At 48.6% G+C, this 21,403-nt stretch overlaps 1 protein-coding gene across 4 annotated transcripts in view; it reads right to left on the reverse strand.

The window, feature by feature from the left end:
- Window positions 1-18,128: 18,128 nt before the first annotated feature.
- LOC138511197 (tropomyosin beta chain) overlaps window positions 18,129-21,403 on the reverse strand; it is a 208,846-nt gene continuing 205,571 nt past the window's right edge. For all 4 annotated transcript variants that reach the window (XM_069626718.1, XM_069626716.1, XM_069626720.1 and 1 more), the window contains one exon: window positions 18,129-18,486. In XM_069626718.1, the coding sequence (XP_069482819.1) occupies window positions 18,404-18,486 (83 nt within the window). In that variant the 3' untranslated portion in view covers window positions 18,129-18,403. The remainder of the gene's footprint in view (window positions 18,487-21,403) is intronic.

Here is a 21,403-nt window from a genome sequence, read left to right on the forward strand (position 1 = left end):
CTCTAGCTTGCTCCATTTTTGTTCCCATTGTTTTGGAGTTCCTCTTTGTCTTACTTAACCTTGAGGTCACAATTCCCATGAACTGTCCATTAGGGGTGCAATCAGGACATCACAGGCTTTGAAGCAGGAGGCGAATATAAACATGAGCCAGCCTCTGGTTGGTCATATGCGTAAGGAGAAATGCAATTTAAGATAACAAAAAAAAAAAAATGCTCGAGTTGAGTTACTAGAACAATACATATTATTGCATAGAAAGGGCAGCGTATATGCCCGAATCGTCATTCCAGACTATTATTAAAGATTTTTGTGTGAGAAACATAACTAACGTTAAAATTAAAATTTGATTTGGGCCTTCCCTTGATTCCGAGAGATTTGAAAGTTGGTGTGAGGGTGAAGGAAATAATTAACATGGGAACTATGAAGTGGCATATTTGGAAACATCCAAGCAGAGAGGCCCCAAATCTTGCATTGGAGACAGGAACCAGGAGACACAGAAGCTGCGTGGGTGGTGGATTCAGAGGAGACTATCCTTGACTGACAGCCTTGCCATCTCAGAGGTGCCCTGCTGTTCCCGGATGCTCATTACAAGGGCTCTCCTGTAAGTAAAACTATCCCCAAAGCCATAGATTGTGCATGCCATGCATTTTCAGGCACTGTTTTAGTTATTTCCCCATAGCAAAATATCCTGTTTGTCTGTGTAGATCCTTAGCATATTCGTATAAAGTTAAACAATTAATTCCCCTATAGAAATCATGGGATGTGTTTTATTGGCATTCAAAACCAACAAGCTCTTCCCTGTGTGTTTTGAGCCGGTACAGACAAAGATTTGCCAAAAGAATTAATCCCAAAACCCTGTTTCCACATGAGTGTGCAGGGTGCAAAACGAAATTCCCCATTGATCCCACTGATTTTAAATCAGAAGGGTGAAGCCTGGCAGTGCCTTTGCATATGCAAGGTGCAAAACAAAATTGCCCCTTTAATACCATTGTGCTATGACCAAAACCACATAGCCCTGCCTGTCTTTCTAGGTGTGGGGCAAAACAAACGTTCCCATTGCTTTTCTTTCCCTCATATTGCACCTGTGGTAACAAGTAGAAAGACTATTTTTCCCCCTCGACTCCCTTTTTCCAAAAGAGTGCATTTTATCAGAATCCCAAAACGATGCTCCCACTCTCTGCCACTGGCCTTCAGTTCAGATGGGTCAAGTCTAATTGATGTTTGGAGAGTGTGGGTTGCTGGGAGATAAAGTATTAAAACCAAAGCAGCAACACTGTGTGTCTTGAATTGTTCTTTTTCTGTATTGGTGAGTGAGTTGACAAGAAAGCTGCGGGACATTGTGACTGCATATCTCAGTATTATCTCTGTGTTGGTGCCATTACAGAAGTCATTTTAGTTCTTGTGTTGCCACAGCATTGGTGGCTAATGTTAGTCCGTTTGGCAAATTTGGTTTAAATAAATTAATAAATGTATATTCTTACTACACACCGGCCTGGTTCCTAGTTCATTGTGGCACCCGGTATTTGTTGGGGCTGAGTGTGAGATCGGTTAGAGGCCTTACCAAATAGGACCTGAATCAAAATCATCGTCATAGTGATTTGTTGTGCACCACATTCATTGGGGGGGGGAAGGAAATCCCCGAGTTGAGTGCGACCGCGTAATAAACTGTGACAGTGGTGTTTAAATTAAATAAGGACAGTGGGCATGAAGGCCATGTGTAGTTGTACGGTAGTGTTCTAAAATAGAGGCCGGAGGCCATGGTGAAGGGCATTACAAAATATATAGTGGTATAACAAAACCTTGGAAATTCAAGGCAAACAAGCATTGGCAAAGCCAACAGTTTTGGCTTGTGCATAAGTATTAGGCATTTGCCAGGCACTGCTATCGGATGCCCAGGTACTCGCACCATCTTGCAGCTGCTACCATCAATAGCCAGTTAATAGCACTACGGCTGTGCCTGGCAAGTGCCTTCCCCATGCCTCTCACAGAAGACTACTTCGACAAAAAACAAAAAAAAACAGCAGTCACGTGGGTGCAAAATTCGATGGTAACGCTTGATTAAAGCGAGTACAAAGAGTTCACATGAGGCAGTGTTTTGGGCGGCGAGGGGCAAGAACCAAACAACACCTACAGGCTGTGTCCCTCCTCAAATGCCATTCCTCTCGGTTTATACTGTATTTTTTAATGTGTTTAAACTCGTTAGAATACAAGTATACTTGGCAAAATGTCAGCAATAACCACAAGCCCCACAAAAACAGGACTGGGCTGCAAAGAAGCAGTGGGAACAGGGCCTGTCACAGAGAGTAGAGAGGGGACTGGGCTGCAAAGAGGCAGTGGAACCAGGGGCCATCACAGAGAGTAGGGAGAGGACTGGGCTGCAAAGAAACAGCGGGAACAGGGCCTGTCACAGAGAGTAGAGAGGGGACTGGGCTGCAAAGAGGCAGTGGAACCAGGGGCCATCACAGAGAGTAGGGAGAGGACTGGGCTGCAAAGAAACAGCGGGAACAGGGCCTGTCACAGAGAGTAGAGAGAGGACTGGGCTGCAAAGAGGCAGTGGAACCAGGGGCTATCACAGAGAGTAGAGAGAGGACTGGGCTGCAAAGAGGCAGTGGAACCAGGGGCTATCACAGAGAGTAGAGAGAGGACTGGGCTGCAAAGAGGCAGTGGAACCAGGGGCTATCACAGAGAGTAGGGAGAGGACTGGGCTGCAAAGAGGCAGTGGAACCAGGGGCTATCACAGAGAGTAGGGAGAGGACTGGGCTGCAAAGAGGCAGTGGAACCAGGGGCTATCACAGAGAGTAGAGAGAGGACTGGGCTGCAAAGAGGCAGTGGAACCAGGGGCTATCACAGAGAGTAGAGAGAGGACTGGGCTGCAAAGAGGCAGTGGAACCAGGGGCTATCACAGAGAGTAGGGAGAGGACTGGGCTGCAAAGAGGCAGTGGAACCAGGGGCTATCACAGAGAGTAGGGAGAGGACTGGGCTGCAAAGAGGCAGTGGAACCAGGGGCTATCACAGAGAGTAGAGAGAGGACTGGGCTGCAAAGAGGCAGTGGAACCAGGGGCTATCACAGAGAGTAGAGAGAGGACTGGGCTGCAAAGAGGCAGTGGGAACAGGGCCTGTCACAGAGAGTAGAGAGAGGACTGGGCTGCAAAGAGGCAGTGGAACCAGGGGCCATCACAGAGAGTAGAGAGAGGACTGGGCTGCAAAGAAACAGTGGGAACAGGGCCTGTCACAGAGAGTAGAGAGAGGACTGGGCTGCAAAGAGGCAGTGGAACCAGGGGCTATCACAGAGAGTAGAGAGAGGACTGGGCTGCAAAGAGGCAGTGGAACCAGGGGCTATCACAGAGAGTAGAGAGAGGACTGGGATGAAAAGAGGAAGGAAAGTGAAAGGTTTACTGAAAGAGATGAGCCTGCATCCGAGAGACGCTTAATGGGCCAAGAGCAATACAGCAAGGGGTCACCCGCCCTGAAATCTCCCTCACCCACCAAGCTCCTTACCTGCCCATATAAATGAAGGGGCTTTCACTCACCAAAAGGAAAATCGGGTGTTTTCCCCCGCCATGGGGTGACAAGACGTTGAGAGCCACAGTGGAGTTAGGGACGGAAAGACAGAAACTCTGATACTGAGAAAAAATGAATACCTGAAAGGAACAGAGACTCGCCCTGAGAAAGAGACATCAGGGAAGGCAGGAAGTTGACAAAGGGCCCGGCCGTGCGTGTGTTATTTGGCTAAAGTAGATATAATGGGACCAGCTGGGCACACACAGCAGTGAGAGCGAAAGTTACAGAACCAGGAGCTCGCAGCGATAAAGACCTCAAGGCGCGATAGCAACTGGAGCCTAACAAAGGGGGCACAATCTTGGCCTAAGAGTAGAAGTTCAGCGAAGGAAGGTGTCTGTGTCACCAGTCTGACCCACCCAAGCACACAACATCGGCAGACAACTCCTTTCGGTCGCACTCATCCTGAAGTGCGATAGACAAAGCCATACTTGAAGGGTGGCCTGGGTATTATACTGCCGGCCAGGTTTTTCAAGTGACGGCGTCAGGGCCTTTCAACCTTTTTAGTAACTGTCCCCATGTTACCTGTCAGCAGTCTTACAACACAGCAATATATCCCTTTATATATTATTTTACTTCTGGGTCTTACAACGTGCGCTTTGCAGCACTCGCCTTACAAGCTACGTTTTTCCCCCTCAGGGCATAAACAAGTGTTATAGGCCCGTTGCCTTTTAACATTAATTTTTCCACATGAGCCACTTGCTGACAAAGAAGGATGTACAGCTTTTCAGTGGGCATTTAGTGTGCAAGGCTGGCTGTCCGTCTTGTGATAATCGGTGGCTATCAACGCTGAGGCGGTGCCCCAGTGCCTTGCTTACCCAGAGTATACTCACATCACCAATAACCCTCAATGCCCCACGCATTCCCAGCTGGCTGGTCGAAAGCCCTTCTGGGCTCATCAAGGACCATCTTCAGAATTGGCACAGATGAGACAAAGCAGGGCATGGCATCGGCTCGAATAGGTCAAGCCTGCCTGGCAAGGGGAATAATCCACAATTCTTCCTTGGATGGACTGGTCCTTGTCAACATGTGGGGCCTCTGCATTGTAGAAGCATGCAGCGAGCGCCCACGGACCCCTACACGGGTGCACGCGAGTGTCATTCATATGTTACTCCTCATGTTTCTTACTGTCCTTTCACTTCTTATAGGGTCTGAGACAGGAGCCCGCTCGAACGATTGGTAAAAGGATGGGTGGCATGAGATGTGTTAGAAGCAGATGGGCCAGGATCACCCCAAAGTCTCTCGTGTCCCCGCTTAAGCCCATTGTGACCACTCACCACGTAAAGAGCCACTGGAACGGGTCATGTGGAAGAAATTGAAGTAATCTCCAGTGGCACCATGGAGAACAGCAACACGTTTGTAAAAACGTGTGAACCTCCCCAAAATGGACCCTCCAATTGGATCTTGCAGGCAGCCACCCTTCCCTCTTTCTGGGAGGAGGGCAGGGCTGAGAATGGACAGTTATTCATAGTGGACCGCAGGAAACATGCAACTCCCAAATGCAATCACACAATTCCAAAATGGGACATTGGTGCATGCCATGTTGTCATAATAGGTTGACCACAGACCCTTCCTTTAATTTTTCTCTCATTATTTGGTTCCTCTTTTTCTTTGTTCCTTTCCATCTACCCATCTTATGTCTCTTTACTTGTCCTTACCATCCCTCTTTCCCTTCCTTGTACTTTTCATATTCCTTTCCATGCCCCTTGTGTTCTCTTACCTTGCGGCCTAGTGCTCCCTTTGGCATTCGCAGGGCCTCTAGGCACTTTGGGTCCTGCGGATAATGAGGTGGGCTGGTGGAAGCAGAGGGTATGAGATCACCGGTGACAGATGCCAGGCGTCACCGTGGCACGGGTGCAGGTGTGTCTGCGCTTAGCTTGTGGTATGCACGGGTATTTTGCTGGGTGTTGAGCAAGCCGGAGCCTGCCCTCTCTGAGAGAGTTACTCCAGGGCATGGCGAGGTGGTGAGCGTGGGTGATGGGATTGGGGCCTTTGGAGAATGCTGCATTTGTGTGATGCGTTTTGCCTGGAGACTGGGAGGGAGGTGGAGGGTGCCATTGTAAACTTTGCTGGGTGTCACTTTCCCAGCTGTTGGCAAAAGCAGCGACTTGCAAATCAGTTGCGGAAGGGTGCTAGATTGTGCATCAGTCATCAGTGCTGATTCAGTGCCTGCACCCATGTTGCACTTCGCGGGGCAGGTCACCGTGCAGTGTCGGAGAGCCCTGTAACTGAATCATGTCATTGCTTAGCACAGCCGCCTAAGCAGTCCAGAATATACGATCTAGGCGCACGCATCTTGCCCTCAGCGCCAGCAAGACTGAGACCCTTCCTATTGGGACTCCAAAGCGCTCACACAGCCCACGGGCATCGAGGCGCTGTTACAGGAATTGTTATTTTTTTCTTTTTAGTTGTGTAGTTGTATTTTTTGGGGGGTTTTTTGTCTTAGTTGCGTATTTATAACGGGCTTAAATACCCAGAGGTTTCTAAGCGCGGACCCAGGCATCGAACCTGTGTTGCTTCTTGTCGTCATGCTTCCAAGACGAGCACGTTGCCGCTGAGCTATCCTCCCTTCACTTTGGCCACCTGCTATAGGCTCGCCCCCTTCTCCTTCATCTGTAGCCAGAAACCTTAGAGTCATCTTTGACTCCTCTCTCTCTTTTCTCCCTCACATCCTGGACCTTGCCAAGAAGCACCACTTTCCAACTACACCTCCTTAAGGTATCTTACCTTGCCTCCCTTTTCCCCAGAAGCTCAATGTCTCTAGAGCTCTGGTTCTCTCCAGGCTGGACTCCTGCCGCAGCCTCTCCGTTACTCTTCCTTCTTAGTCTCTCTGCCCACTCCAGCTTATCCAGAATAGTGCTATGAAACCTATCCTTGGCCTCAAGCCCAGGGACCCCATCTCTCCAGCCCTAAAATCTCTCCACTAGCTCCCAGTTGCTGCAAGGATTACATTCAAATCCCTCTGCATCATCCATAAGGCCGCCTGGGGCCGGAGACCACACCATCTACGACTGGCTCTCACTAAATACACTCCCTCCAGATCTTTACGCTCCTTTGGCGCCAACTCTCTGCGCATCAAGTGTTTCTCTGAGCAGCAAGCTGGTGGCCGTTCTCTTTTCTTGGCTGGTTCCTTCCTCTGGAACAGCCTCCCCCTTCCTCTCCGTCTTGAGCCGGAACTCCTCAAATTCCAGACGCTCCTCAAGACGTTCCTGTTCACCTCCGCCTTCCCTCTCTCCCTCCCGTGCTAAACCCAACAGTTGCTGAGATTGGTGGCCTGGGCCCTTATGTGCCCTTCTGAGTCCTGACCTCCCTTCCCATCGCCTTCAGCCTGCACCCTCTCCCAGTACTTGCTTTTGGGCACCGATTGGCCTGTGCGGACTCACAGGCCTGCACTTATTTTATTGGCAGGTGATCACTCCTTACCAACTTATCGCTGCCAGGCACTAACCTCCCTGTCACTTCCGCCCCTCTGTGGATTCTTCTAGCAGTTACTCCCTTCGCTTCTCCCTCCCTTGCTCTGCACTTGCACGTTCTGAATGCCCACAAGGCCTCATAGGACCGCCTCTTTCCTGTCCATCAGTTTTATTTCTGTCTGTCTGTTGTTCCCATGTTCCCTTTCCCCCTTGCCCGGTGGGGGCTTTGAAACACAATTTCTTGTTGTGTAAGCGCCTTAATGCACAATAAATAAAATAAATACATTTTGCATCGTATTGTACTGTGTTTACCAGTGTGGCCCTGGCAAGGAGTCCTATTGCCCTGTGTTTACCAGTGTGGCCCTGGCAAGGAGTCCTATTGCCCTGTGTTTACCAGTGTGGCCCTGGCAAGGAGTCCTATTGCCCTGTGTTTACCAGTGTGGCCCTGGCAAGGAGTCCTATTGCACTGGGTTTCCAGTGTGGCCCTGGCAAGGAGTCCTATTGCACTGGGTTTCCCAGTGTGGCCCTGGCAAGGAGTCCTATTGCACTGGGTTTCCCAGTGTGGCCCTGGCAAGGAGTCCTATTGCACTGTGTTTACCAGTGTGGCCCTGGCAAGGAGTCCTATTGCCCTGTGTTTACCAGTGTGGCCCTGGCAAGGAGTCCTATTGTACTGTGTTTCCCAGTGTGGCCCTGGCAAGGAGTCCTATTGCACTGGGTTTACCAGTGTGGCCCTGGCAAGGAGTCCTATTGCCCTGTGTTTACCAGTGTGGCCCTGGCAAGGAGTCCTATTGCACTGGGTTTCCCAGTGTGGCCCTGGCAAGGAGTCCTATTGCCCTGGGTTTCCCAGTGTGGCCCTGGCAAGGAGTCCTATTGCCCTGTGTTTACCAGTGTGGCCCTGGCAAGGAGTCCAGATATATCTAGTCACACGCACTGTGCATCCTATTGCCCTGGGTTTACCAGTGTGGCCCTGGCAAGGAGTCCTATTGTACTGTGTTTACCAGTGTGGCCCTGGCAAGGAGTCCAGATATATCTAGTCACACGCACTGTGCATCCTATTGCCCTGGGTTTACCAGTGTGGCCCTGGCAAGGAGTCCAGAATAACAGATCTAGGAACATGCACCTTGCATCCCATTGCCCTGGGTTTACCAGTGTGGCCCTGGCAAGGAGTCCAGATATATCTAGTCACACGCACTGTGCATCCTATTGCACGGTGTTTACCAGTGTGGCCCTGGCAAGGAGTCCAGAATATCCTATCTAGACACAAACACTGTGCATCCTATTGCACGGTGTTTACCAGTGTGGCCCTAGCAATGAGTCCAGATATATCTAGACATGCACCGTGCATCCTATTGCACTGGGTTTACCAGTGTAGCCCTAGCAAGAAGTCCAGAATATCACATCTAAGAACTATGATTCATCTAATGAGATCCTCACTCCTTACCCTGAGGTAGCCCCTTCCTATGTGGCCAGAGGACAGCACACGCTATCTGATCCTAACCCTATTAGAGGGGAGAGCATCCCTCAGCTAGAGGGGAAGCCACCATTGGAGATGTCACATCCCCCCCCCCCACCATTTCCCCTTGGAATGTTCCCTCCATAACCCCAGCCTTAATGGCTTATTGAACCACTCATCCTCATCCATGTACTGTGTCCAGTCTTAATATTCCCCAATATAATAACCAAAGTAATACATTTATTACTGAGACGAGGTAGGGAGTAGTATTGATTACTCCTGAAAACATCCCCCTACCAACTTCCTCATCAACACAAACAATCCTCCATTGACTACTGAGACGAGGAAGAGACAAAGATCAGTGAAGATCACCAAGATTGGGAAGCCTACGCTCGGTCCAGTTTTGGGAAGCTCTTTAACCAGACCAGGAAGTGAAACCCACACGGCTGGTAGCAGTGAGAGGGAGCTGCAGTCACCTGCCCAAGCACCAGCTGGACCTTTGGGGACGAAGATGCCATGGGAAACACTGCCGAAGTTAATTCGGCCAGCAGTAGAAAGCACTGGAGTGCAGAGAACACGCTGCCTGAGAGGGAAAGGCAGCAGAGGCATGGTAGAAGCGTAGCGAATGACAGGTTGGCATACCGAGCCCACAACTCGAGGCAAACAGAAGCCGAAAGGCACGAGAGACACTTGGAGCACCCGGCAAACCCACGGAAGCAGAGAGGGTTACCGGGTTGCCTGAAAGTATGCGCCGCTTCCGTAAGCAAGGTATGTGTAGAAGTGAATACATCCAAAAGCTATACCACAAGTGAGCAAAGTGAAGAAGTTAAAAGACCCATATGTTATTCCACGAATGAGTCGTTAAACCTGCATCTTAAAGGGACACAGAGAAAACCAAGCACAGGTGAATGAGCTTGAGAGAGGGGCGAAAGCCCAATATATGAAAGAATCATGCAAGGAATAAAACACCAGCAATGGGCTGGTATTGTTTCATGTGTAAAAGAGAATTGCGATTAAAGTTGCAGTATGAAAGTCCTGGCAGGAGAGTACACCAGGTGAACAGAAGTATTGTAAACTACAAGAGAATCCTCAGGAAGTTACATGCCCTGGGATCTTGTACTATTCTTTGCGTTTTCTTCTCAACTTATCTGCAAAAGGGGGATGGGAACAAATTACCCAAGAACTTTGTGTCCACTAAGGGGGAGAAGCCATCCTCTTGGGCTACAGGATACCTGCATATTGTTAACAGGAATCTGGGGAAGGGAGTCAGACCCTAGAACTGTGAAAATGCCCCACATGAAACTTTGAGTTATACCTTTTTGTTGAATTGGAAACGGTTTGCTGCTTGAGATCCCAAGAATATACCCTTTGCCCCTTACAGTCGATTTGTAGAGTGTGAGGGCCAGAATAGGATTTCGGACACAGGACATATTTTTACTTTGGACATCTTGACAACAGAAGACAAGTTTGTGGTCGAGGTAGGGAAATACCTCCTATGATAGGATAGTGAGGCACTCTCCAAACCTTTTGATTTGAAATAAAGTGTATAGCCAAAACTAGGAGTCTCGGTGTCCGCATCTCAGAGCGTACACATCTTGCATCCTATGGCCACTTGTTTACCAGTGAAGCCCCAGCAAGCAGACATTATAACTAGACAACACACATCTTGCAGCCTATTGCACCGAGTGACGAATACCACCCTAGCAAGGAGTCCAGAATATCAGACCTCGGCACAGGAATCTTGCATCCTAGAGCCGAGCCGTGTGTGCCCAAGGTGGCCCAAGTAAGCAGTCTAGAATTCGGCACACGCATCTTGCATCCTATAGCCGTGTGTGCCGAAGGGTAGCTCTTAGCAAGCCATCTAGAAGATCAGATTTTGGCACACGCATCTTGCATCCCAACGTTAAGTATAATTTACCAGTAGAATAGTCTAACTGCAGGTCTTTTTAGCCATCTGCCATGGTTCGTTTGTCCGTTCTCTCCTTTTTCCCCCCCTTTCATTGGATCTATTACCTCTTCTCGTGCTGCTCCCTTCCTTCCCTTTATCATTCTTTCCCCACCTTTTATTCTCGTTCCCGCCTTTTCTTTTATTCTACTGAAAAGACTGATGCTCCGCCATGTTCAACTTTCCCCCCCCATTTGTCATGCGTGCAATTATCTTGTAATCGTTGCGTTAGGAAAAGGACCCTCAATGTTTGCCAATAATTCCAAAAAGGAAGGTGGTCAATGTCAGTCTAAGAACATCACGATCAGAGCAATCGTGCATCAGACCTTCCCAAGGCGGGGAATGGAGTCTTTGCACTTGACCAACCTATATAAGCCTTTATCCGTGAACTCGCATAGCCAGCCAGGCTCGACAGGGCAGGCCAAGTCACACATTCATACTCCCCTGTCATGGCACCTCATCCTAACTTGAAGCACCTAAGAATTCAACTATTTTATGGCAGCAAGGGAAGACCTGGAGATCGTAACAACAAAATAAAACAAAAACACTGTAAAGCTAAAAATCTCCAGACATCCCAAAGACACATGCACCTCACAGACATCCAACACATCCAGCACAAAGAAAATCATGGGCGGAGCCAAGCATGAAAGTAAGGCTCCCTTCAAGGCAGTTTCACCATAGTTCACCCCCTTCCTAGAGCCTCCATGACCCCCCCCCCCTTGCCAAACTCCGTCCACAACACCTTCTTTGGCAAGGTCCACCAAAACATTAACACTAACACCAATGGGGGAATGGGGGTGGAAGGGGAGCTCGGAGGGTGGGGGAGGTGGATAGCTCAGGGGCAACGCGTTGGTCTTGGAAGCAAGACAACGCAGCGCAACACAGGTTTGAATTCCGATCCCAGGCTTGGAAAACATTCGCTGGTAGTAATCGCGTTAACAATATTAAATTTAAAAATGCAGGCAGCGACTGGCTCATCTCACTATGCTAAATCGAATGACGTGAAACGACAAATCGGCCTGGAACGCTCACCTTAGAAGACAAGGAAAATACCCTCCTATTCCTCAAAACATCCTAAGGTGACATCTCGCCAGCCTCCATCCTCAAGACACTGCCTGCGGGGAGCACTCTACCCCATCCTGGCATTCATCAATGGATTCCTCACTGAGGGCACTCCCCCCCCCCCCCCCTTCAAAACTAGTCAAATCCGCCCATTGCTTAACAAACCAACACCGGATCCCGATACCCTCAGCAACTCTCACTGTTACGCACCTTATTTTCCCCTCGACGGAGCCGTGTCCTCCCACCATCAAGCACACACCAATGCTAGTGCCTACCCCACACCCCTCAATAAGGCTTCAATCCAAGATGCAGAAGGGAGGCAGCCACCTTCCATGAGGTGGACAATGCACTCGGCACCCTCAATGGCCAACAGCACTGCCTCGTTACTCTCAATCTCTTTCATCATCAAGCCCTCATTAACAGCTGCACCGGCGCATGTGCAGAGAGGCCATCCCTTGGTTAATCTCTTACCACCCATGAGTGCCTTTAGGGAGAGCACCCTCCTGCCTAGCCAAAAGCCACACTCCCCAATATGCAGAGGATACAACTCTACCTGAAAACATCATCCATCGAAGACCTGGACCAACTCCAGGCCAGACTCACCCCGATGCAGACTGCAAGGTCACACCCCTGCCTCAAGCCAATCTCTACCAAGAAGGAATTCTTGCTGCTCGCCGCCGCCACACAAACCCATATCCACACCTGCCAATATACAAAGAATGTCCAGGGCTGCAGCCCACAGGCAACAACCTGCACCAGGTGTTTGAGATTCCACCACAGACAGCCACCTCCCCTTCAGAAGACACAACAAACACCAACAAGACAGCATGGAATCAGCAAACTCTCCTGCAGAGAATCAAGCCCTTCCTCTCGGCCACCAGCTTGGGATCCACTGTAGACACCCTGCTCCTAGATCAACTACATTCTACTGACCAGACTACAAACTATCACACCAGCACCTATGAGACACATCGCCCACTCGGCTACCCCGATCATTAAACGTCTCCAAATTATGACCTCGTAACACCCACGCTCATCAAACTTTAATCAGCTACCTCTCCATCACCTTCTAAGCCAGCTGCATCATGATAGGATAGGTTATTTATAAACACGAAAACTTGAAGCTGAATGGAGGACCAACAACACCACTGCAAACAAAATGAAATTCCTACAACAGATCCACGCATATAAAAAGGAAATACAAAAAGCAAAGAGGAAACATTACGACAACCGAATCACCAGAGCACCAAACGCTCAAAAAGAACTATTCAAAATCATAAACGAAATAAAAAACCTGCCGGCCTGCAACAACACGCCAATCCCATCGACAAAACTATGCGAGGACCTCGGAAACCACTTCAAAAACAAAATAACCTCCATCCAACATACGAAACAATCCGAGCGTCCACAACTGAAACCCCACCGACACAGACGAGGAACACACAAACAAGCTACGAAACTTCCCAGAAATATCAGTTGAGGCTTTTGTCAAACTGGTAAACCGAAGCAACAAATCAGGCTCTCCTGAAGACCCTTGCCCTCCGGACATATACAAAACAATTCTCAAACAAGGAACCCCCATGGAATACCACAGGAATCTCCTCAACCTCTCAATCTCAACAGGCAAAGTACCGCAGGCTTTCAAAACGGCTTACATCAAGCCACTACTTAAAGACACAACAGGAAACGTGGAGGACCCATCTAACTACAGACCCATCTCCAACATAGCCTACACAGCCAAACTGCTAGAAACGTACGTCTACCAAATAACCCAAGAATTCATAGAAGAGCACTGACTACTAGACCAGGCACAAGTTGGCTTTAGGCCCATGAGAGGAACAGAATCGGCTCTCCTCTCAATATGGGACGACCTAAAAACAAAACGCAGACTCAAACAACAGCACCGCCCTGATTCTCCTTGATCTGTCTGCAGCCTTCGACACCGTCAACCACGCCATCCTCATAAAGAGATTAGAAGGACTAGGGATAACGGACACTGCCCTACTATGGATCAAATCCTTCCTAACAAACAGAACAGAAACAATATGGATGAAACCTTGTAAATCCAAACCCAGAGTCTCCACGTGCAGAGTACCACAAAGATCATCCTTCTCGCCACTTCTATTCAACATCTACATGTACCTATTAATCAAACTCATCAAAAAACACGGCCTCACATGCTACAACTACGCCAACGATACGCAAATAATCTTCAACATACAAGACACCCGAGAAGAAAGCACCCCACTAGAGAATTGCCTTCGAGACATATTCAACTGGATGAACCTCAACCATCTCAAAATCAATCCAGGTAAAACAGAGATAATGATTGTTTCAAAAAAGGGAGGAGACATCAACTACATCCCCTGGCCAAGAGAGCTCGGCACCACACCAGAACCTTCATCTACGGTAAAAACCTCACCCTGGAGCCACAAGTAAACTCAGTAATCAAGAAATGTTTCTTCCTCCTGCGAGCAGCAAAAAGGATCCTACCGTTCCTGTCGTTCGCCAACAAAACACTTACCATCATCGCTCTGATCATGTCCAGAGTAGACTATGCCAATAGCTTATACATGGGCATGCCCGAACGACTTCTAAAAAAACTGCAACGCATACAAAATGCAGCAGCCAGACTTCTCCTCAAGCTACCCAGAAGAGAACACATCACACCCGCGCTAAAAATACTACACTGGCTACCGCTGAAACAGCGAATAAAGTTCAAAGCCATGTGCATCACGCACAGAGCAATACACAAACAAGGCGCAGAATTCCTAAGCGCAAAACTGCCCCTACATCAACCGACAAGAACACCAAGATCAAGCACAGACATACGCCTGGAACCAAAACCCTACAACAGGAAAAAATTCAGAGGATCGTCTTTCTCTCACCAGGCACCCAAAACTTGGAACGACCTACCTAAGAATATACGGAATACAACAAACCACCTAGCATTCAGGAAACTCCTCAAATCATGGCTCTTCAAAGCGTAACCACTACGGTGAGGCACCGGAATGCCCATACACTAAAACAACTTCGGCCACTCTCAAATTGAACAAATGCTCAAGCCAAAGAACCAACCACTCGACAGAGCATAAGACATCATGGAAGACAGCCGCAAAGGAAGGCTACAGAGACTGACCACCTAACTAGACGCAGACAAAACCTAGACCTACACTCTCCCGCTATTACGCACCGGACGAACACAGCCAGACTGGCAGACGCATCTAGATAGACGTTGGCCTGCGTCGCATGTGGATAGGACTGTTCGAAGGATAACACGCCCGCGCCTAGGAAACGTGAATGCTAGCTTATGCCACAATCAAAGCCGTGAACACCAACCTGCGTGGCGTTCGGATGGAGTTGTGAACGCTAGCTTGCCCACTCCTGGACCGATCTCTAAACACTAGCCTGCGCCGCAACCAGATAAAAGTGTGAATGTTGGCATGATCACACCAGTATGGAGCCCCAATCATTGGCCTGCGCCGCGCCTAGATGGGAATGCGAGGGCCAACAAGTGCCACTCTCCCCAGAACCGCGAGAACTAGCATTGGTAAAGGTCAGGTAACCCACTAACCAATAAGCTCAAACTCTGCATACTTATCTCACTCAAAAACTCACACAACCATCTCTCGCACAACAAACCACACACACTTCACAACACTGCAACAACACATAAACCAGAACAACAGCACACGTGGACTGATTCCAATCCGATACCTGCACTAAAGCTCAGCACCCGGTGTATACTGAGTTGAAGCTGCCAACAGCACACCACTTCTCTCACTAACCTACTCCCTTCTTCAACCTACTAACCCATCCCACCTTTATCGTTTGCAGATCCGCCTGAGCACCTGGGGACCAATTCCGTTGGTGACGGTGTGCGGTACAAATACCTTTAACATTTAATACCCAGAGGTTTCTAAGCTTGGAACTGGGGATTGGACCTGTGCAGCTCTGCGTCATCTTGCTTCCAAGGCGAGCATGTTGCCGCCGAGCTATCCTCCCGACACATGCACAAAACCGATACATATCCTGTTTTACCCAGAATGCAACGTCACAATTTCTTCTGGGCAGAAGGATCTTGCGAGACTAGAGCTGTTGAAATGCTTAAAAATAAAAAAAAAAAGAAAGCAAGCATTCAACTTATGCCAAAGACTGAAACCTCACACACAACAAAATTAGACTCCCGTCCACTCATGTAATTTAGAAAAACCTCAAGGACCTCCTCTTGAAGGGCCTCACGCTAACACTTCATACAATACACGCCTTGAAAGCCACCCAGCACAGTGTCCTTCGTGACGACCCCACCCACCCCACGCCCACATGCACTCGCAGCACAGGTAACCACTAACTGTACAAGCTGACCAGGCCTAACTGGCCTGCTGCTCACACAGGTTATGTTACAAGACCGGCCCACTCGCTGTACTCCTCCCATGTAACTTGTAACCCCCTCGAGGTAGAGAGCTCAGATGCCTCTTGGAGGTACTTTTGCGTGAAATTAACACACAAAATAAAGATGTAAAAAAGAAAAGAAATGAGAGGCAAAGAGAAGGAACGATGGAGAGAGGAGGAAAGAAGGTAGATGAGGGAACAGAAGAGAAGAAAAGCCAACAGCAAGAAAGCAAAGGGAACAATTATCAGAAAGGATGAAGGAGCTATAGAAGGAAAAATGGAATGACTGAAAGGAAGGAAGGGGGTAGGAAAGACCAGTGAAATCCGTCTCAGGAGTCGATTGGAAGGCACATTAAAGTCGGTCGCTGTTCTTCACAGCGCCCTTTTATAAATGATGAAAATGGGTGGTTGATATTGGAGTTAGCAAATAATGCACCCCTTATTGAACCGGCAAACCCTCCTCTCTTCCTCGCATACCTTTTAATAATTCTCCAAAAACCTGAGGCAGGGCCTCAAATCCGGTTTGTCATCAAGAAATGGCCTCTCCTTGATGGTCATCAGTTACCACCATCTGATATGACATATCTCACCATCTGATATGACATATCTCACCATCTGATATGACATATCTCAAGCAACAGCTGGTAACCTGAATGTGCATTTACTATATTCTACTGTAGTTCCCTTCTACCGTACATTGGTCAGTACCATTCATATCCTGGCATCACGCTCTTTCAAACTTCTACCTTACCAGGGCGTCATCAAAGACATTTGCTCCAGATCACTGCAGCCAAATCCATCAATAGTGCTTTCCTCTACCTCTGCACCCTTTATAAACCTCACATTTATGACAAAGTAGTTTTGTGGCACGAGCACTGAAGAGAAGAAAAAAAGTGCGACAAATACACAGGTTACGTTTATAGATTTTACCGCCGTTAGGGCAATGGTTGTTTGTCCCATTGGCTACAGTTAAGACCCCTGCCTTATGTATGTGAATACAGCTCCTAATTTCCTCTTGTAGAGCATTGCAGTCCCTGCAGTGAAAGGACTAAATCAATACATTGCCTGATCTGGCCATTGGCCTTGCAAGCTACTATATTAGGTGCTAACAACATAGTTATTCTGTCAGTTTCATGTTACCCATCGGTAGACTTATTTTCGTTTTTTTTTTTAATACCAGAAAGGACATGAAACATTTCTGTAGCACTTTACGTGAGTTTCATCCTATGAACAAACCCTATATCTTTGGTAAATACAGGTTGAAAGACATTCTTATCCTTTTCTAAGTTGCGTTCTCTGGTCGACAGACCGAGTTCCCAGGTGCCAGGGCTCAACACGATCTTCAGTTTTCCTTGCTCGCTCTATGCAAAGATGGTAGTGTCTTTTCAAGCAGAATATACATTTTTACCAACATTTCAATGCCGGTCCCACAATAGGTGCTTGCATTAAATTCCTTTCCTTGTAGCCGATGTGCCCCAGTCATCCTTATTACAAGTTCTGCAACACATATGGCAAACAGGAACCCTGAATAAGCAGCCATCTCCACAGCTTTGGGATTTATAAATACATTACTGTTGGGTAATTTCCAAGTGCATTCTATACACACACTCCTCATCGCCACCCACTTCTTGCCGAGAAAGTGGCTAGAAGACCAGTAGCACTTTCAAATTCTATCGCAAACTACCGGGAAGTCAAACAATCGTCTTTTAAAGGCCATCACTCTATTCTCTTCAGGATCCGCTTCCCCTTTACGGACTCCTTTCTTCTGTCTTTCTCAGACTATTTATCAGAATACTTGTTAATTGGAATTCATTGACCGATTGGATTTAAACACCATGGAGAATATGTATAGTCCCTATATATTTTATCACCACGTGGGCTCCTTCCGTGTACATGTGCCTCTTCACTGTAGACATGAAGCCCACCCTTCCACAATACAGCAGTGACGAGCTACACCTGCCGAGTGCTTATTAGATGACCTGTACCCCCAAACACATGCGGCAGCAACCTACGGCTTCCCAGATGTTTTCAACTACGACTCCCATAATCCATCACCATTAGCTATGCTGGCAAGGGCTGATGGGAATTTTAGTCCATAACATCTGGATGTGATGCCTGCAGGGATTTACTGTTTTCCTTCAATGTTGAGAATTGGTCCATTGTCCATGCAGGGAATCTGTAGAAAGCAGAGACAACCATCACACTCACTTTTATTCCCCCACCCGCTGGGCAGTCCCTCACTCAACGTTTCCCCACACTCAACCATTCCAGTAAACACGTAAAGAAGAGACACGGGCAGCGGCAAGAGTCTGTTTCTGGCTGCTTTCTCTTTATTAGTGGCAGTTTCCAACAGAGCCGCTTCCGGGAGCAGGCAGGCGTGTGGGCGGGCAGATACCTCAGTCAAGACGGGCAGGGTGAGAGAGGGGCGAAGGGGGATCGGGGCAGAGGGGTTCCCTTTATGTTCGTCCATGGCGCAGTGTCTCCACTGTGTGAGCAGGCGGGAGGCGGGAAGGCATTGCGAGCGTGGAACAGGAAAGCAGGCGGGTGGGTGGGCACAGCGGAGCCACCGGGGCAGGCGGTCCATCACAAGTTGTTGAGCTCCAGCAGCGTTTGGTCCAGCGTTTGATGGATGCCAACATTCTCTTCTTTGGCACAAGCCAGGCTCTCTGTGGGCACAAACAAGGTTCAGAACAATGTGGAGGATGGGTACAACATTTGTAAACAGAGACGTGGGTGTAGAACAAAACCATATCTTGTAATTCATCATGGAAATAAAGAGGATCCAGACCTGCAGTGATGCTACAGGCCCCAAGATGGCGTCCGACAATCTCCAGCTGGGAGCCGTTGCGATAAATAGAACTTACCAGTTCCCACTACAGCTTGACAGTTCGAAAGGGAATTCATTTTATGTTACGTGACATGTGTGTACGGGGGTCTGTTTCCCCTTTGCTTCCCCCCCTGGCTGTTCCCACAGATGTGTGTGTGGTCCAGCTGGGATCATTAATGGAATGCTGGGAAGGGGGCATCTACTAAAAGGATGCGAGGTTTCACAATGTACTCCCAAGCGGGTGGCGGAACCCAATATTGCTCGAGTGTTGCTACCAATTACCCAGCATGCTCTGAATGTGAAGAAACTCATCCCAGCTGTCCCGCTATGCAGGGGTGTTGCTAGTTCTGGAAAAGATCAGGGCCTAAGCTAATGTTGGGACTGGCGGGATTCGGGGCTAGCTATAGCCTTTGGGCTGTAGTCCCTGAGCTACTATCCAGGGTTACAACCAAAAGACCCGGGGCTACAGCCCCTTCCGTTGCCCCCTAGCAACGCCTCTGGCGCTATGGGAGGGAAGATCCCAATATATTCCAAGGCGAACATGGAACCGAAAGATGTCAACGGGGAGGGTACTCATCAGTGACCGCTTCAAATGAGGAGTGACTCTTGCAAGGGGAGTGTGATAACACATTGCAGGTAGATCACACACTCCCAGATAGTTTAGTATTGGAGTTTGGGCTCTGCCATTTCCCAGTGTTTTCCAGAGAAAATTATTGACTGTGAACTTAAAAACAGTCACTACGCGAGGCTGGTCAACATCGTCATGATATTCCATTATAGGACCAACCTCGCCAACAGATACAATCTTTCGAAATCACACGAGGTATTTCTGGTCTAACTACTGGATAGTGAAACATGCAAATCCTGTAACGGAGTAACAGATTTATGCTGTAAAATGTTCTCCAATTCATGAGTTACATGTGTCTACAGGTGTACTCAGGATTCTGAGCCAGAGGTGTAGCCAGGATTGTCCAACAAGTGGGGCCTGAAGCTGATGTAGTTGGGCCCACCGCAGTGATGTTAACATCTGTAAATGCCCACACACCGCTGCCCGTTCAGGCCCTACACGCTCTATGGCTCCGTTTAATCCTAGCCTGTAGCACAATGGATACCATACAACCCTTGCCAGGAGGACTGGGAAAGGAGAAAAGACTGCATCCTTGGTTTCCAACATAACCAGATCTGCTGGTCAACGTACGGCAAGACTGGCGAATTTCTGTGTGAATGTACCAAGTGCGTGCACAGGTACACAACAACGCCCAGTTGATTGCCTGAAGGATTTACACATCATCTAGTAGATTTCCAGCACACTTGTGGGTTATGTTAAGGGGCAACGCAAGATGGCCGCCCGCTGACTTCCTACAGTAGTGCTCTATCCGAGGGCACGGGAAGAGGAAAGATCCCAGTGACAGTCCCCCACATTATATTCTGGAGGTGGCCAAAGTGCTACAGGAGAGCCCAAACTCCAAGGATATCTTTAGGAAACAGGATGCCCTCTGACAGGGATTTGATGTTTGTATTGCTGTGTCCCCCCTACCTCATCGCCTCCCTTCTCATCGGTGCATGTGTGCAGTACTACACAGCCCCCAAAGCAGGTGTCTGCAACCTTTGGATCTCCCCAAGATTTTAGACTACAACTCCCACCAGCCATAGACAGCATAGTCATTAGTAAGGGATCATTGGAGTCGTAGTCTGGTGAACCTCAGGTTGTAGACCCCCCCCCCCCCCCCCCCCTGCCCTAAGGGATACTAATCGCAATGAACTTGGGACAAACCAGGACAGAAATCTAGGTGCAAAAAGATGAAGCCTAAATACTCAAGGGGGCTGTTTCGCACATCTGCATTTAGGCCAACAAATAGCAAGCAATTTAAAAATGATAGCCCCCCCACCCTCAATGCATCCATCACTCCATCCCTAATGGAGAACATCTTGGTGTCAGTGTCATCCCCAGTAGCTCTTTCCCCAACCCCACCACAAACCACAAACCACAAACGGTGGAGAAAAGTTCTCATCTGGGGGTGGACACAAGGAGAAACCTGTGAAGCGAAGCATGTCCCGGGGACCTTTACAGCGGTGGGGGGCTCAGTGTGTCTCGGCACAGGGGAAAGGGTATTCATTAGCCTGTGCTCAGTGCTTAAGATCAGTGAAGAAGCCCCAGAGTGCCGGGATGAGAGCACGGTGTCCGCTTGCGAGAAGTTGAGACGTCAACGGTAGCCAGAAAGAGAAAAAAAAAAAAAAGGAGACAGAGTAAAAGAAAATAGGACAGAGTTAATTTCAAAGAGACATGAAGAGCACAGATGACCTGACAGTGTAAAGCAAAGAGTGTTCACAAATGAGTCGGCCATCGACAGAGAAATGAGACAGAAGACATGCGTTCAACCGTCTTTAGGGCAGCCATCTTGGGCGGCTCCGAGGCGCCCCAGGAAGAGCTACAAATCAATGATTGGGGCGGAGTTTTCGTTCTGACAGCACTCCCTACATCTCAAATGTGCACCACCACAGCTTCCTACTACCCCTCATCTGCGGGCTAATACACAGATCAGGGATCATTTTCAGCCGGCTGTACAGCTGCCAAGGCCTCTTGTTCTATACAGACATTTGGAGGGGTCTTGCAGAAACGAACTGTGTGCTGCACAGGTACAACGAGGCCAGTTGGGATTGGACAGGTTCCTCTTCTCTCACGCACACACACGTGTCTGCAAACTTTAGCTGTCCAGATGTTTTGGACTACAACTCCCATCAGCCTTAGCCAGCAG

Source organism: Ambystoma mexicanum, chromosome 6p (genome assembly GCF_040938575.1).
Source record: "Ambystoma mexicanum isolate Mex_15411 chromosome 6p, UKY_AmexF1_1, whole genome shotgun sequence".
In the NCBI taxonomy this organism is placed as follows: domain Eukaryota; kingdom Metazoa; phylum Chordata; class Amphibia; order Caudata; family Ambystomatidae; genus Ambystoma; species Ambystoma mexicanum.